Source organism: Protobothrops mucrosquamatus, unplaced genomic scaffold, assembly GCF_001527695.2.
Source record: "Protobothrops mucrosquamatus isolate PMUCROS unplaced genomic scaffold, P.Mucros_1.0 scaffold2345, whole genome shotgun sequence".
In the NCBI taxonomy this organism is placed as follows: Eukaryota; Metazoa; Chordata; class Lepidosauria; order Squamata; family Viperidae; genus Protobothrops; species Protobothrops mucrosquamatus.
In genome coordinates this window covers 176,287-191,665 of record NW_015388425.1, presented here as the reverse complement: position 1 = coordinate 191,665, position 15,379 = coordinate 176,287, and the positions used below count along the sequence as shown (strand labels likewise).

Here is a 15,379-nt window from a genome sequence, read left to right as displayed (position 1 = left end):
CCTGTGCTGCGGGCACAGTTAATCAGTGTGTATCTACTGCAGAAACATCATCAGATTAATTTTAGGAAAACAAAATAGTTTCCTGACAAAATTAGAGCTGAATCAAAGATTTAAGTTGCCGGTTTTTGCAAGGAGAACTCATTATTTTTTTTTCTTCTTTTTTCTTCTTCTTCTTCTTCTTCTTCTTCTTCTTCTTCTTTCTTCTTCTTCTTCTTCTTCTTCTTCTTCTTCTTCTTCTTCTTCTTCTTCTTCTTCTTCTTCTTCTTCTTCTTCTTCTTCTTCTTCTTCTTCTTCTTCTTCTTCTTCTTCTTCTTCTTCTTCTTCCTTCTCATTCCTCCTCCTCCTCCTCCTTCTATTTTTATCTTTTAGCACCACTAACGGAGATGTAATTTACTATTACGGAAACAAAGGAGACCTGGAACCTCTCTTCCTAAATCCCGGTGGGTTAAATAAAAAAAAAAGGGGGGGGGGTGCCTTGATTTATTTAAAGCAGTGGTGTGGCTGCATACCTGCTTATGTGTTTTGCCATGATAGACATGAAGACAGGTGCTGAAGCTCAAAGGGAAATGTCATACTTGAAAGATTCAGAGGTGGACTAGCTACTTGCTGTGGACCAGGGGTGTCCGATCTTGGCCATTTTAAGACCTGTGGACTTCAACTCCCAGAATTCCTTCTCTGAAAGGTTGATCCACACGAGAACTCAGTAGCGTGTTCAGGAGGGTGGGAGCAGCTGACATAAGCAGCATCCTGGCATTGTAACACAAACCACAATCTTGCACACGCGACCCCAAATGGCCAAGCGTGCATTGTAAAGGCCACTGTTGTCATGTAACGCTGTATCTCCCATTGTGTATATATTTGGGCCCTTTTTGTAATAGCCAAGCTCCAGGAACAAAGCAAACAGGGAACTCTTTGATAAAACAGCCCCAAACCTTTTTGCTGGCTAAGATAACTTCGAATCTGCCATTAGCATTTTCCATTTACAGAATTCTGTTCCTAGCAAACGGACTTTTTTCATACTGGGAGACGTGATATCAAGGCTTTTATTTCCCAGCTTATACAGTGCCCAGCTTATACAGTGCCCAGCTTATACACTTCAATATGATAACCGAGTTATTGCGTTGAAGTGTATCTCTTTTTAGCAATTGTTCCAAACACATGAACCTTCCAGATTATGCAGGGTGTCTTTTGTATAATTTTATTCTCCTAAACAAAACCAGTGGATGCATATCTTGCTATCTGGTTAATATCCCTTTTTACCTTGTAAACTCCAAGTAGCTTTGCGAGAACTTTGCCGTATCCCCACGTTTTAGTTTCCCAAAATTCAGTTGCACGCATGATGTAAAATGGTAACGCTCGGCGAGAGTTGGGCTAAGGCAAGCGATGTTGTCACGGTTTCTGTGTTTCTACTCAAACCTAGAGAGCTTGATTTTTGTGCATGTTGTGAACTTGTCACCAAGGAGAGCAGCTATGGGGCAGCTCCTTCCATGCTTCGTTGGAGAATCCCTGAAGGTAGATGTAATCTCGCCACACAGGGGTATACGGCTTGAGCAATTCTTTGCTGGATACGCCCTGGAAGAAACTTCAATATGGAAAACAGCTTTTTACAGATGTCATCAAACACAGCCAGAACCTCAAGAAAGAGGAGCTGATCCAGGAGCTGATTAAACTGATGAATAACCAGGACCCGTAAGGCTCCATGTCTTCTCTTGCTTTGCTCCAAACCATTCTCTGGGGTGACTTCAGATGTCCAAGTATCGGGCATATTGAGAGTTGTAGGCCATCAACATCTGGAGAGTCATAACTGTTCCCCGCCTTGACTTACAAACTGACTTACTTGCTGGTGGCGTTGTCCCCATCCAGAATCCAGAACTTTTAGCACACAATGCATGTCTTTGCTATACAGACTGGGCCATCTCACTTTCATTTAAGAAGGCACCATGACATCCATCAGATTGAGACATGCCATTATTACGAGGGCAAGGAGCTTCTGGTCCACGGTGCCCCATATAAATACTGTATTTCCCCAAAAATAAGGCCCAGCTGCAAAATAAGCCCTACCATGATTTTTCAGGATGCAAGTAATAGAAGCCCCACCCCCCAAAATAAGCCCAGTTAAGATTGTCAGCCGGACGGGTGCATTTAGTACTGTATTTCCCCCAAAATAAGACCTAACCCTAATGCGCCTTTTGGAACAAAAATTAATATAAGACCCGGTCTTATTTTCGGGAAAACATGGGTAGGGAGACTGGAGTGGTTTGTGATCATTATTGGACACCATAGTTCAGCAGCCCCCAATCTTTTGGGCACCTCGGACGGGTTTCGTGGAGAGTTTTTTTTCTGTGGACCGGGGGGGGGAACCTGGTTTTGCACGCTGCCTGCATCCCGTGTGTAAGCGGTGGGGCTTTGTTGCTTGCATGGTCTGGGTCCTGGCTGCCCGCAGACCGATGCTGGTCCATGAACCAGGGATTGGGAACCCCTGCCGTAGTTGATTAGGGATATGACCCCGAGCTTCCCTCCCTATGAGTGCCTATCCCTAGACCTGCTTGCATTTTGGGCGCTTGAGAACAACTGTACTGGTGGCTCCAGTAAACAACGACAAGATTACCGCTATGCCACCAATAAACACCCATCTAAGCACAGGAAATGGAGAATTTCAGTTCCATGGTCTCTGATTCGGCTTCTTTTGATCCAGTCAGCTTCCGGACCCTGCCATGGAGGATCAGGGAAAGGATTACGTCCTTCCGTTCCTAAACAAGTACGCAGCTCTGTGTGTCCGATGCCCAAATTATGGAACCAGGTAAGAGGAAGACTTCACCGTTTGAATTATTTTGGTGCGGAGGTAGAGAACCTGCCAGCAAATGCAGCCCTCCCAGACTGTAGCTGATCCTTGACTTAAACCATTCGAAGTTAGAATAGCACTAAAACAGTGCTGTTGCGACCGATCCTGACTCCTAACAATCGTCGCAGCATTCCTCACGGTCACGTGATCAGAATCTGGGCACTTGGCAACTGGTATGTATTTACGACAGTTGCAGCCTCTGGGATCACCTGATCACCTTCCAATGCTTCTGACAAACAGAGTCAATTGGGGAAGCCAGAAAAATATTGTTATGAGAAAGTGTCTCTGGGGCTAACCAGACACCTGGTGTAACGTCCTTGAGTCTCATGGTCTGGCTTCTTCGTCTTTTGAAGTTTGCATTCCAAACCTCTTGCCTCCCCCCCCCAAGTTCATCAGCAAGTGAGAAGCAATATTTGTTGCACCAGCAAAACTGTAATATAATAATAATAATAATAATAATAATAATAATAATAATAATAATAATAATAATAATAATAATAATAATAATAATAATAAAGTTGGAAGAGACCTTGGAGGTCATCTGATCCAACCCCCTGCTCAGGCAGGAAACCCTATACCATTTCAGACAAATGGCTGTCCAGTCTCTTCTTAAAAACTTCCAGTGTTGGAGCATTCACCGCTTCTGGAGGCAGGTGGTTCCACTGGTTAATTGTTCTTGCGGTCAGGAAATTTCTCCTTAGTTCTAGGTTGCTTCTCTCCTTGATCAGTTTCCATCCGTTGCTTCTTGTCCTGCCTTCAGGCGCCTTGGAGAATAGCTTGACTCCCTCTTCTTTGTGGCAGCCCCTGAGATACTGGAAGACTGCTATCATGTCCCCCCTCATCCTTCTCTTCATTAAACTAGACATACCCAATTCCAGCAGCCGTTCCTTATAAACTGGATGGTATTTTTTTTTTATCCTCTTGCGGTTGACTGCTTTGGTTCCTAAAACAGCCGTTCAGTGAATCGCCGCAGTTGTTAAGTTTTTCACACGGTTGTGAAGCGAATCTGGCTTCTCCCCCCCCCACACTTGACTTTGTTGGGCAGAAGGCCACAAAAGGGGGGATCACGTGATCCCAGGACATTGCAACCCTCCTAAGTAACACGCCAGTTGCCAAGCCTCCGAATTTTGACCACATGACTGTGGGGAGGCGGCAACGGTTGTAAGTGTGAAAAACGATCGTAAGTTATTTTAGTGCTGTCGTAACTTCGAACGCTCACTAAATGAACTATTGCAAGTCAAAGGCCACCCGTACTTGTGTCGATAAATAGATTTCTCCCCCTTTTTTCAGAGCGAACACTGTCATTCTCGTGGACGGGGAAGGCCACGTCACCTTCACCGAACGCACCATGTTGAACGCAGATATCGATCAATGGAAAACCAGCACTTACCAGTTTCAGCTGCAAATCTAATGGCTTTCCTGCGGATCAATTGGAAAGATCAAGTGAAAAGAAGAAAATGAGTGGCTGGTCTTAATCAGGCAAGAACCCAGTCAGCATTTAAAGGGAGCAGATTCTCTTTAACGTTGCCTAGATCACTGTAGCATTTGTGGAAGAAACAGAAAAACCAAACAAAACTTATTTTATTTTTTTGCACAAAATCCAAAAACAGAACCATTTGAATAGAAAAAGCAGACTCGTATCTAAAAACAATCTCTCTTTTTTTTTGCGCAAAGGGATCTGTGCTGGCCTCGGGGGAAAAAAAGAACAACGTATCACCTGGAGCATAAAAACCCAGAATTAATTAACTTGCTAATGAAAATCACGGAGAACTTTGGAGAATCATATATGGCACACTTCTATTTTCCCGCCTGTCCTTCGACCACGGAGAGCTGGAAGGCAAAGTGATGAAATTACAGAGTGGAAAAAAAAATCATAATTCAATTTTAATAGGGCGGCTTCAGCGATTTGTAAGCATTTATGATTGTATAGAATTGGGGTTGGGGTTGTTGTTTTCTACAGAGTTGCCTGTAAGAATAGGAAGCATTCTGTGTGCTCACAGTTGTTGGAGCTAAGAAAAAAATCCTTAAAATCAGGTAATTCTTCCTTCTTTTCCTGGCCTTATAACAAAACTGGGTGTGAAGCCAGGTTTTGTTGTATACCCTCAACTTGTTGATCAAGAATCTCGTTTATTCCGAATTCTTTGTTTTGTTTTGTTTTTTTAAAAATTACTTTGAAGATGAAGCAATGCCCTTTCTAGATTCTAAATCAAGAATAGGGGGAAGACATATAAAAGGGATATAGGGCTGAAGAACTCTCTTTTAGCTAAACACCTCACTTTGCTGTTTTCTGGAGTCTGAATGAATATGTGTACGTTTTGGCGTTACAACATTTGTGGAAATGACAGCGGTGTCATTCTTATGCCCTGTGGGAGGCTGATAGTCATGCCTGACTAAGATTAGTTTCTTGTTTGCATGATATTATGCTCCCAAGGAAACTTTGGTTTTTTTAATGTCCACCTAGGAGGGAATAAATTCAGCTAAAGTCAATCAGGCTTCCTTGAAGTAGCTATGCATACAGAAAAACAGAGTTGGAAGGGACCTTAGAGGTCTTCCAGTCCACACACACACACACAAACACACACCCGCTCAAGCAGGAGACCCTATATTATTTCAGACAAATGGCTGTCCAGTCTCTTCTTAAAAGCCTCCAGTGATGGAGCAACCTCTGGAGGGAAGCCATTCCACTGATTGATTCCAGACAAGTGCCTGTTCAGTCTCTTCTTGAAATCCTCCAGTGACGGAGCGTCCACAATGTCTGGTGGCAAGCTGTTCCACTGATTGATTGTCCTCACTCTTAGGAAGTTTCTCCTTAATTCCAGGTTGCTTCTCTCCTTGATCAGTTTCCATCCGTTGCTTCTTGTCCTGCCTTCTGGTGCTTTGGAGAATAGGCTGACCCCACTCGTCTTTGTGGCAGCCCCTCAAATATTGGAACGCTGCTATCCTGTCACCCCGTTATTTCTTTGCTCCCTTCCTTCCATGGAAGAGTCACAATTCATAACTGGAGCCACTTCGTCCTCTAGGCAAGGAGAGAATCGGCACGCTTCCGTTGCTTTAACTGCAGGCTGCAAGTCTGGCCCATTTTCTCTGAAGCTAGTCTGGTTGATCTCGGCAGGGCTTCTGAACCAATACATTCAAGGTTGCGCTGTTAATTTTGCTTCCCAAATTAGCTTCTTGAAGGAAAAGCCGGCTACCGAGATGGCTCTTGCAGAAGATGAACCCACCCTGGGATTGCCAATTTAAATTGAGAATATCCTGCCGGGGGTTTAATACGCTAGATTGCTTCCCAGTTGCCGGCCCACAGTCTGAAGGAGACGCTTAACTCCAGAAATATGAAAATCCCAGGCAATTTTTCTCCAGTTAAACTCCGTGGGTGAGCCCAGTTACTTTAAAAAAAAAAAAAAAAAGGACTGCCAAGGATTTATTTTAAGATCTCAATGTTGCGAAGTCTCAGTGCTACCTCACATTCAGAAACCAAACCAAAATTTTAAAAAAAAACCCACCTCTGCTTAGGTACAAATGTTCAGTTCTGAGCTAGCCTCCAGGACAGCTACTTTTTGAGGGCACAGGGCTTTTAGAACAATTCAGATATTTTAGGGGGGCACCAGCCAAATCTGCAGTCTAGTCTCTGGGTCACTGAACACACAAACTAACAAATAGGGGTTGGAGCGCATGACGTGATCTGATGTATCTTGAGCGTGATTTATTTAGGGGCGACAAATCGGCACTCATGGAAAACGTAGCCAGGGAAAGAGGCTTGAGAATATTTTTCTACTGTATGTAAAAATGGAAACCGGCTTAGTGACGATGGAGTACAGGTTAGTCCTCGGCTTACGACCATTCTCTTAGCGACTGAAGTTACAACAGCACTAAAAAAAAAGTGACTTATGACCGGTTCCCATGCTTACGAACGTTACGGCGCGTCAACCTTCAGCATTAGACAAGCATTTATGACAATGGTAGCATCCCGGAATTCCAACAAGCAAAGTCAATTGGGGGGGGGAGCGAGCTGGATTTGCTTAACAACTGCAGTGATTGGGGAAAAAAAGTCATAAAATGAAGCACAAATCTCTTGACAGTCTGCTTGCTTAGCCACAGAAATGGTCGTAAACCGAGGATCACCTTGGTGCTGCCCATTGGAGAAGCTTTGGAGGAATTTGCTAAAGGGTAGTTTGGCCTTTAAACTCAATTGAAATTATGGGGTTGCTCAGGTCACTGAAATATGACTTTTTTTAAAAAAAAAATATCCACTCCTTTTTGAAGCTTGTTTGATATCGCCACGTATGCCTGTATGCCAATGTAGCCAATAAACTGATTGGTAATTTTATTTTATTTTTGCTTTATTTTTAATTTGCCTGAAGGATTGTTTGATGGGTCTGAGCTTCCCTGTTGTCCCATGAAGCAGGTTCCTCACCCCTCTTTCAGTCAGTTAGAAAAACCATACACCATTCTGAAATCTGATTAGCCTAATCTGCCATCTTATTTGCTTTGCTGGCTGAATGCAGACACCTCCCAAGGTCTTAACCAGTGTTGTAACTGGGTGTTTTGCTGATTGGAATGCAAACGGCGACTTTGAGTTTTATTAAAACCACATTTCATCTCGGCCAGCATCAGCAACAGGCTGGCCTTCTGTTAACTAGGTTTTCAGATCTGGGAGCCGGAAGTGGGGTTTAAATTGCAATTATTTACTTACTGATGGCATTCGGTTGCAAGCCACTTGTACCTTATAGCTATACGCCCTCAAAGCAGTGGTGGGATTCATCCAGTTTGTACCAGTTTGACAGAATCGGTAGCTAATTTTTTGTTGCCCAGGCCCAGAATGGACTTCTGGAAGCCGCATCCATACAGAGAACCAGTTGTTCACATATTTGAATCCCACCACTGTCCCAAAGGTAGCATTAAACCCATTTATAAGCCAAAATGAGCACAATGCCTCTCTGTTTAAAGGCCTGCTGGAGAATATATATATATATATATATATTGATGTCCCTTCCTCCAGCAGCCAAGCTATTTTTAATAAAATAAACAAGCTGTTCCTTCGCCTTATAATGCGGTTAAGAAGCCAGATCAGTCTTGTAAACGCCTGCGTGCTTGCGGCTGTTCAATATACATCTGGTCCCAAGGAGGTGATGGATACAGTTTTCATATCCAGTGGTGGAAACGTTTAGACGCCGGCAGTAATTTTACTCCGAACGCACAGCCTTTGAAAATAAAAAGGGGACATAGGTCTTATCCGAGTAAGAAATAGGCTGCTTGTCAAAATTAAATCGATTAGGTATTTTCATTTGCTGCCTCTTATTTTAATTCTAGTGTAAGAGAAGATAACTTGTTCTATTGTTTCTTCCTGGCTGCAACTGAGCCCAAAATTTCCGTTGCTAAGCGAAACAGTTGAGTTTTGCCCCATTCTATGACCTCTCTTGCCACAGTTTGTTAAGTGAATCACTGCAGTTGTTAAGTGAGAAACACGGTCGTTAAATGAATCTGGCTTCCCCACTGACTTGGCTTGTCAGAAGGTCGCAAAAAGTGATCACATGATCCGGGGATACTGCGACCGTCATAAAGATGAGTCAGTTGCCAAGCGTCAGAATTTTGATCATGTGACTATGGGGATGCTATAAAAGTTGCTTTTTTCAGGGCCGTTCTATCCTCAAACACTCATTCAATGAATGGTTCTAAATCAAGGACTACTTAACGGAATCTAACAGGATAACAGACTTGGAAGGGACCTTGGAGGTCTTCTAGTCTACCCCCTGCTGAAGCCAGAGACCCCCTACCATTCCAGACAAGTGGCTGTCCAGTTTTCCTCCTTCAGTGCTCTTGCCAGAAACAAGAATAATTAATTAATGAAGAATTAATAATGAATAATTTTTATTATTATTATTATTATTATTATTATTATTATTATTATTATTATTAGCAGTCAGTCAAATGTTCAAACTGGGTTTGGCGTTTTTGTCTACCTATGAAGTCCTTCCCAAGGATGATTATTATCGTTGTGATTGTTATTATTGTTGTTATTTTTATTCATGAGGACTGGCTTCCTATTGGCGAGCCTGTTGTTTTTCTCGGCGTTGACTGACAGCCCGAAAGCCCTCCCCTGCCCACTACGTCTTCTAATCGCCTCCCACCCCTTTGGGCCCTGCCGCTCCTATTGGCCGCTCTTCCCCGCCCCCGCTTCTATTGGCGGCGCGGCCGCGAAGGGTGGGGGGAAAGGGTGTCTCCGCGTCTCCGCGGGCCCAATGGGCGAGAAGCGCGCGAGCCCGCTCCTCGGCCGCCGATTGGCCGGGAGGCGGGGAGAGGCCAGGCAGCCTCTCTGAGACGTTTTAAAGATGGCGGCGTCCGCGCGAAGGCAGCTTCGCTGAGCCAGGGGGGAAAAAGCCGCGGCTGAGGAGGCGAGGAGGAGGCGGCCTCTTTCCCTCCCTCACGCCCGGCGGACGCGGAAGAGAGCCAGAGGAGCCGCTGCGACCGGGCGGGCATGGCCCAGGTGGGTGCCGGGCCCCGGCGCGGCATGGCCGCCTCAGCCTAGAGAGAGGAGGGGGCTTCCCGCGGGAGCCTCTTTGACTAGGCCCCGCGGCGCTTGTAGGCCGAGAAGCCGTGATTCCCTCCCTCCCCCTCCCTTCCCCCTTTGATTGACGGCTGGGGGAGGGCTCCACGGGCCACGTGACCTGGCCCAGACACTCTTAATACCCCCCCCACGAATTTGGGGGAGGGGGGGGCGAACTTGGGGTGTGTTTATTTTTAATTGCGTTTAAATTCTCTGAGACCTCCAGATGCTTTGTGTGTGTGGGTGGGGAGGGGCGGGTATTAAAGCTCTTCTTTCCTTTTTAAGGCCACAACCCTATAAGCTCGGTTGGGCTTGGCCTAAAGTCACCCCACGGTCTGCGAGGTTTAATAATAATAATAATAATTATAAATAAGTTGGAAGGGACCTTGGAGGTCATCTAGTCCAACCCCCTGCTCAGGCAAGAATCCCTATAGGCCAGGGGTAGGCAACCTTGGCTCTTTGATGACTGGTGGACTTCAACTCCCAGAATTCCTGAGCCAGCATGGGGGAACTATGGATCCTACATGACTTGTGGACTTCAGCTTGTGGACTTCACAATATTTATTGTGATTTTTATTATTTTTATTATTGCCTGTTTTATTATTGCCTGTTCACTGCCCTGAGTCCCGTAAGGAAGATAGGGCGGTATATAAATTTAAATAATAAATAAACTCCCAGAATTCCCGAGCCAGCCATGCTGAGGGGAAAGGGAGAGGTTTCCAAGCTGAGCCATGCTGGCTTAGGAATTCTGGGAGTTGAAGTCCACGAGTCATCAGGGGGCCAAAGTTTCCCCCATGCTGGCTCAGGAATTCTGGGAGTTGAAGTCCACGAGTCATAAAGCAGCCTAGGCCTAGGCCAGAGGTAGGCAACCTTGGCTCTTTTATGACTCGTGGACTTCAACTCCCAGAATTCCTGAGCCAGCCACGCTGAGGGGAAAGGGAGAGGTTTCCAAGCTGGGCCATGCTGGCTCAGGAATTCTGGGAGTTGAAGTCCACGAGTCATCAAAGAGCCAAGGTTGCCTACCCCTGCTATAGCCCATCTAACCATTGAACCGCAGCAGTATTTATATGAGAAAAAAAATCAGACACCGGATACTGGTATATGTCTTCCTATGTCTTGTCTGGACGTTCAGCAACCCATTGGGCTTTCCATTGGGAATCCATGTTAAATCATCATTAAGTCGACTTCCAGTATTGATCTGATTTTTTCCAAATGGCAGCAAGCACAACTTTAAGAAAGGGAAATATTTTAGGCGTGGTAGGATGTGGTTTTGTGTGGCATTAACATGGCAATGAAATATGATTTTGAGAAATACGGATGGTGTTGTAGTGTAAAGCATCCGCCTGGAAACCGGGAGACTGAGTGCTAGTGTCGCCTAAGGCACAAGGCCAGGCTGGGTAATCTTGGGCCAGTCACTTTCACTTGGACCATGAAAGAAAGCAATGGCAAATCATTTGCCAAGAAAACTGGAGGCAATGCCTGAGAATTGAACACAATTGAACAAAAAAAAGAAAAAAAGCTTCTGATAGCTGCAGAGCAATGGCTGTGTGAGTAATATGTAGAAAAAGCACCAGCTTTTTCAGACCTGTAAAATTCTTTGTCTATCAAAGCAAGCGGTCCTTTTTGTTTTTATTTCTGTAGTTCATGATGCTTTTTGGGGGAGCGTGCCAGGTGACCTAGTTCAGTTCTGTTTTTTTCTTTTATTAAAGCAGACAGCTTGTTTAAGCAAGTGAGTCTTGTGGCAACAAAGTTTACAAATTTATCCTGACAAATCTTAATTTGGTCCAGCTTGACCTTGTGTATCTGCTTTTCAGCTCAAACCAGCCGGGCATTATTACGCATTTGATCAAGTGGGTGTTGCTTCATAACAGTGTAACACCATGCACTCATTTTTTTATTGCACACAATCTGTAATAAATCTACTTGTTCATCTATTTGCTTCTATCTAGCTGTTCCACTCCTTTGAATTCTTATCAAAGTTGAAGACTTGGGTATTTCCCTGAAAGACCACCATCCTTGCCTGCCACTTGTATCTGTCACTCCCTGTAAATATAATAGTCAAAATGACAGTTATAGAAGCTGTACTTACACGCGAAATGAAAACAACTCTTCAAAACCATTCTCTGTACATCATAATTTTACTAAGAATGGGTTGGCTATAACCCATTGTTAACCCAGAACTAGGAACTTGAAGGAAAATGAAACATTTCTCTTTTGTGGAATTGTGTTGCTTTTTAACCATAAATCAATAAAAGAAATACAGGTAGTGCTCGACTTATGACCACAGCTGAGCCCAAAATTTCTGTTGCTAAGCGAGACAGTTGTGTGAATTTTCCCGATGTTATGATCTTTCTTGCCATCGTTGTTAATTGAATCACTGCAGTTGTTAGTAAGAGAATCTGGCTTCCCCATTGACTTTGCTTGTCAGACGGATCACAAAAAGGGATCCCATGACAGGGGGACACTGCAACCATCATAAGTACAAGTCCCTGGTCAAGCCTCTGAATTTTGACCAGGTGACCACAGGGATGCTGCAACGGTCGTAAGTGTGCGAAACGGCCATAAGTCACTTCTTTCAGTAACACTGTTCACTAAACAAACCGTGGTAAGCAGAGGAACTACCTCTTTGCTATTCTCACGATTGGGTAATTGGATTGTCCTTCATAATCCGAGCGAGTGACAGCTGACTGTTTTCCCTTGCAGGCCGAACGAAGTCAAGGAGACCCACGACAGCCGCGGAAGAAGCTCTTAACTCGGACATCAGCTATTTAAGCTGAATGCATTGTGATTTCCAGTAATTGAGACAGTGGTTTTGAAAGCTGTCCACATTAATGAAAAGAGCAATGTAGTCAGCTTAACTGAGTCGTCAGTGTGGCCTTTTGAATAAAGCGTGACCAATCCTCTCTTGATGGACTCCTGCATGTGAGGATCGTAGCTCCCTACACCCTTGGGTTTAAAACTCGGTGGGTTTGTTTTTCCCCTCCCCCTCCTTTTGGGTAAGTTTTAGTGATGGAGAGTTGTGAGAGCACACCTCCCCTTCCAAAAGAGCCAGCCAGCGCCGACATGAACGTGGAGTGCCCTTCTTGTCCCCCACCACTGCCGCCCAACGAACAGCCTCCACCACCTCCCCTGCAAACGTCCAGTGACGCAGAGGTAATGGACGTTAGCTCCGGTGGTGATGGACAGTCAGATAGCCCTGCTGGGGACGCCCACGCTGTCAACCGGAGCCCGCTCCTCACCAAGGGATCTTCGTGCTACCAAAGTCGTCTTATCATAGATCCTCATAGCGACCAAAGCCCAAGGACCGCTCGCCACGCGCCCTCAGTTAGGAAATTCACTCCCGATCTTAAGTTGCTTAAAGACGTAAAGGTTAGCGTTAATTTTACAGAGAGCTGCAGAAGTAAAGACAGGAGAGTGCTGTACACTGGAGCCGAGCCAGATTATGAGGCGGAGGCGGTTTTAGGGGCGCACGGTGTCAATGGGGACGTGCATGCTTGTCCTCTCGGTGGGGGTAGTGGCGGCCCCACGGCTCAGGTAGCCGGTGACAACGAGGACACCAAGGATGAGGACAACGAGGTAGATCAGGAAAAGCGAGTGGAATATGCAGTGTTGGATGATTTAGAAGATTTTACAGACAATTTGATGGAAATAGATGAAGCAGCAGGGTTTACACCTAAGGCCATCGTTCAGCAAGACAAAGTGGACGAAGAAACCTTGAACTATTCTTACGAGGTAATTACGGGGGGGTTTTTTTGGTTTCCAGAGTTTGGGTTTGAGAAGAAAATTGTGGATATGTGGCATTTCTGTAGCATTTATTTTAAGGGGGGTGGTGGTAAAGGAAATAAAACTTGGGCTTGAGGCTCGATCATAGAGAAGATACAGATAGTCCTTGACTTAACGACCTCAATTGAGCCCACACTTTCTGTGGTTAAAGTGAGACATTTGTTAAGTGGGTTTTACCCCGTTTTACAGCCTTTCTTGTTACATTTGTTAAGTAAATCATTGCAATTGTTAAGATAGCCGGTTGTTAAGTGAATCTGGCTTCCCCATTGACTTTGCTTGTCAGAAGGTTGCAGAAGGGGATCACGTGACCCTCTGCAACCGTCATAAATAGGAACCAGTTGCCAAGTGTCCAAATTGTGATCACGAAAGACGAAAAAGTAACTTAACAGCTGATTCTCACATTTGCAGCCTTCACGGGTCTATTAATCAAAGGAAAGCTGAAGGAAGGTGATAAGCCAAATTGCAGATTCACCTTGTAACTGCTTCGCTTAATCACCAAGTTGTCTGTCCCAGTGGCAGTTGCTAAATGAGGACTCGTCAAAATGTTGGCTGCAGCTAAGCCATCAAATCTTCCTGAATTATTACAGAGCTGTCCAGCTACTCACCACTGCTTGAAACCTCACCACCCCCACCCCCCAGATATAATCCGAGTTGCAAAAGACTTGGGCAATTTGTAGATCTCTGCAGCCGTACCTGTCTTGTTCAGGGAATGAGGAGAATAATTAAAGGGTGCGTTATGTACCTGACAGTCTGCTTTTCAGGATGAATTTGATAATGACGTGGACGCTCTCCTGGAAGAGGGCCTTTGCGTTCCCAAAAAAAGGAGGATGGATGAGAAATACAGAGGGGAAAGCGACCATCAGTCGGACGGAGAAACAACTGTGCAGCCCATGATGACCAAAATCAAAACTGTTCTTAAAAGTAAGCTATCGCAACGAGTCGCACACCTAGTTGCCCGTGTCCATCTCCGTTTCTCTTAATTTAAGAGGCTGGCTCTCTTCCTGTTCACCTCTGCCTGGAACAACCAGCGTCTCTCTGAGGGAGGTGGGCGGTTAAGACGTGTGAAAAATAAATAAAAGATAAAGTTTGGTCCACGCCCAGAAGAAACACAAGAGTTGTTCCGGGTGTGAGCCAAACCACCCGATTCAGGCAGCTTTTCTTTTACACGTAGAACAATTGACCCACAGAGGATTCTCCACACACCCTTAGCTGTTTTTAGCTGGGGTTCCCAACCGTGGCAACTTCACGACTTGTGGACTTCAACTCCCAGAATTCCTCAGCCAGCCGTGCTCGTGGAGGAACACTTGGGAGTTAAAAGTCGTAAAGTCTCCTGTTTGGGAGAAAAAGGAAGTGTTGATCAATTTCAGCTGGCCTACCAAGAGAGGTTTCTTCAACCAGCATCTGAAGAACCTCAAGCTTCTTGCTAGCTTGATGGTTGACCAGGGAGGCCAGAAGCCCTTCTGTTTCAAAATAATAATTGAAAGGTTTGGACACTAAGCAGCGCCTCAGCGTGTTTCTTTTCCCAAGGTCGTGGTCGCCCTCCTACAGAACCGTTGCCTGATGGATGGATCATGACATTCCACAACTCGGGCATCCCAGTGTACCTGCACAGAGAATCTCGGGTGGTCACCTGGTCCAGACCTTATTTCTTGGGAACAGGAAGCATACGGGTAGGATTTGGCATTTCACCCCTTTAGAATTTTAGCAGGGATGGGAAAGATTATGGAACAAAAATTGCAAATTAACGCTATCAACTGCATATAGAGAGAATCAATATAAAATGATTTACAGATGGCATTTAACACCGGCGAGATTGGCCAAAATGTATAAAAACATAGACCCGAAGTGTTGGAAATGTAAAATTAAAGAAGGAACATTTTACCACGTGGTGGCTGTGCCCCAAAGTAAAAAATTATTGGGAACGGATAAGAGATTGGATACAGGAGATAACTGAGATACAAATGGATTTCAAACCAGAAATATTTCTTTTGGGCATAATAAATTTAAAGATGGGAAAACAACTCCAACACATCATTATACACATATTGACTGCAGCTCGTATAGCATATGCGCAATGTTGGAAGAGTGAAAATATTCCCACAAATGATATGATTATGTATAAAATCTTGGAATGCGCAGAAATGAACAAACTTACGTTAGAATTAAAAGACAAGGAGACGTCAGAATTTTATGAAATTTGGAATAAATGTTAT

At 44.7% G+C, this 15,379-nt stretch overlaps 2 protein-coding genes across 2 annotated transcripts in view; both read left to right on the top strand.

The window, feature by feature from the left end:
• The window catches only part of TANGO2 (transport and golgi organization 2 homolog), a 38,766-nt gene extending 33,791 nt beyond the window's left edge, over positions 1-4,975 (top strand). The window contains exons 6-9 of the mRNA XM_015824768.1: positions 370-440; positions 1,536-1,689; positions 2,696-2,800; positions 4,133-4,975. Of these exons, the coding sequence (XP_015680254.1) occupies positions 370-440; positions 1,536-1,689; positions 2,696-2,800; positions 4,133-4,253 (451 nt within the window). The 3' untranslated portion in view covers positions 4,254-4,975. The remainder of the gene's footprint in view (positions 1-369; positions 441-1,535; positions 1,690-2,695; positions 2,801-4,132) is intronic.
• Positions 4,976-12,392: 7,417 nt separating this feature from the next.
• Positions 12,393-15,379, top strand: part of DGCR8 (DGCR8 microprocessor complex subunit) — a 12,946-nt gene continuing 9,959 nt past the window's right edge. The window contains 3 exon segments of the mRNA XM_015824767.1: positions 12,393-13,115; positions 13,928-14,087; positions 14,694-14,836. Of these exon segments, the coding sequence (XP_015680253.1) occupies positions 12,393-13,115; positions 13,928-14,087; positions 14,694-14,836 (1,026 nt within the window).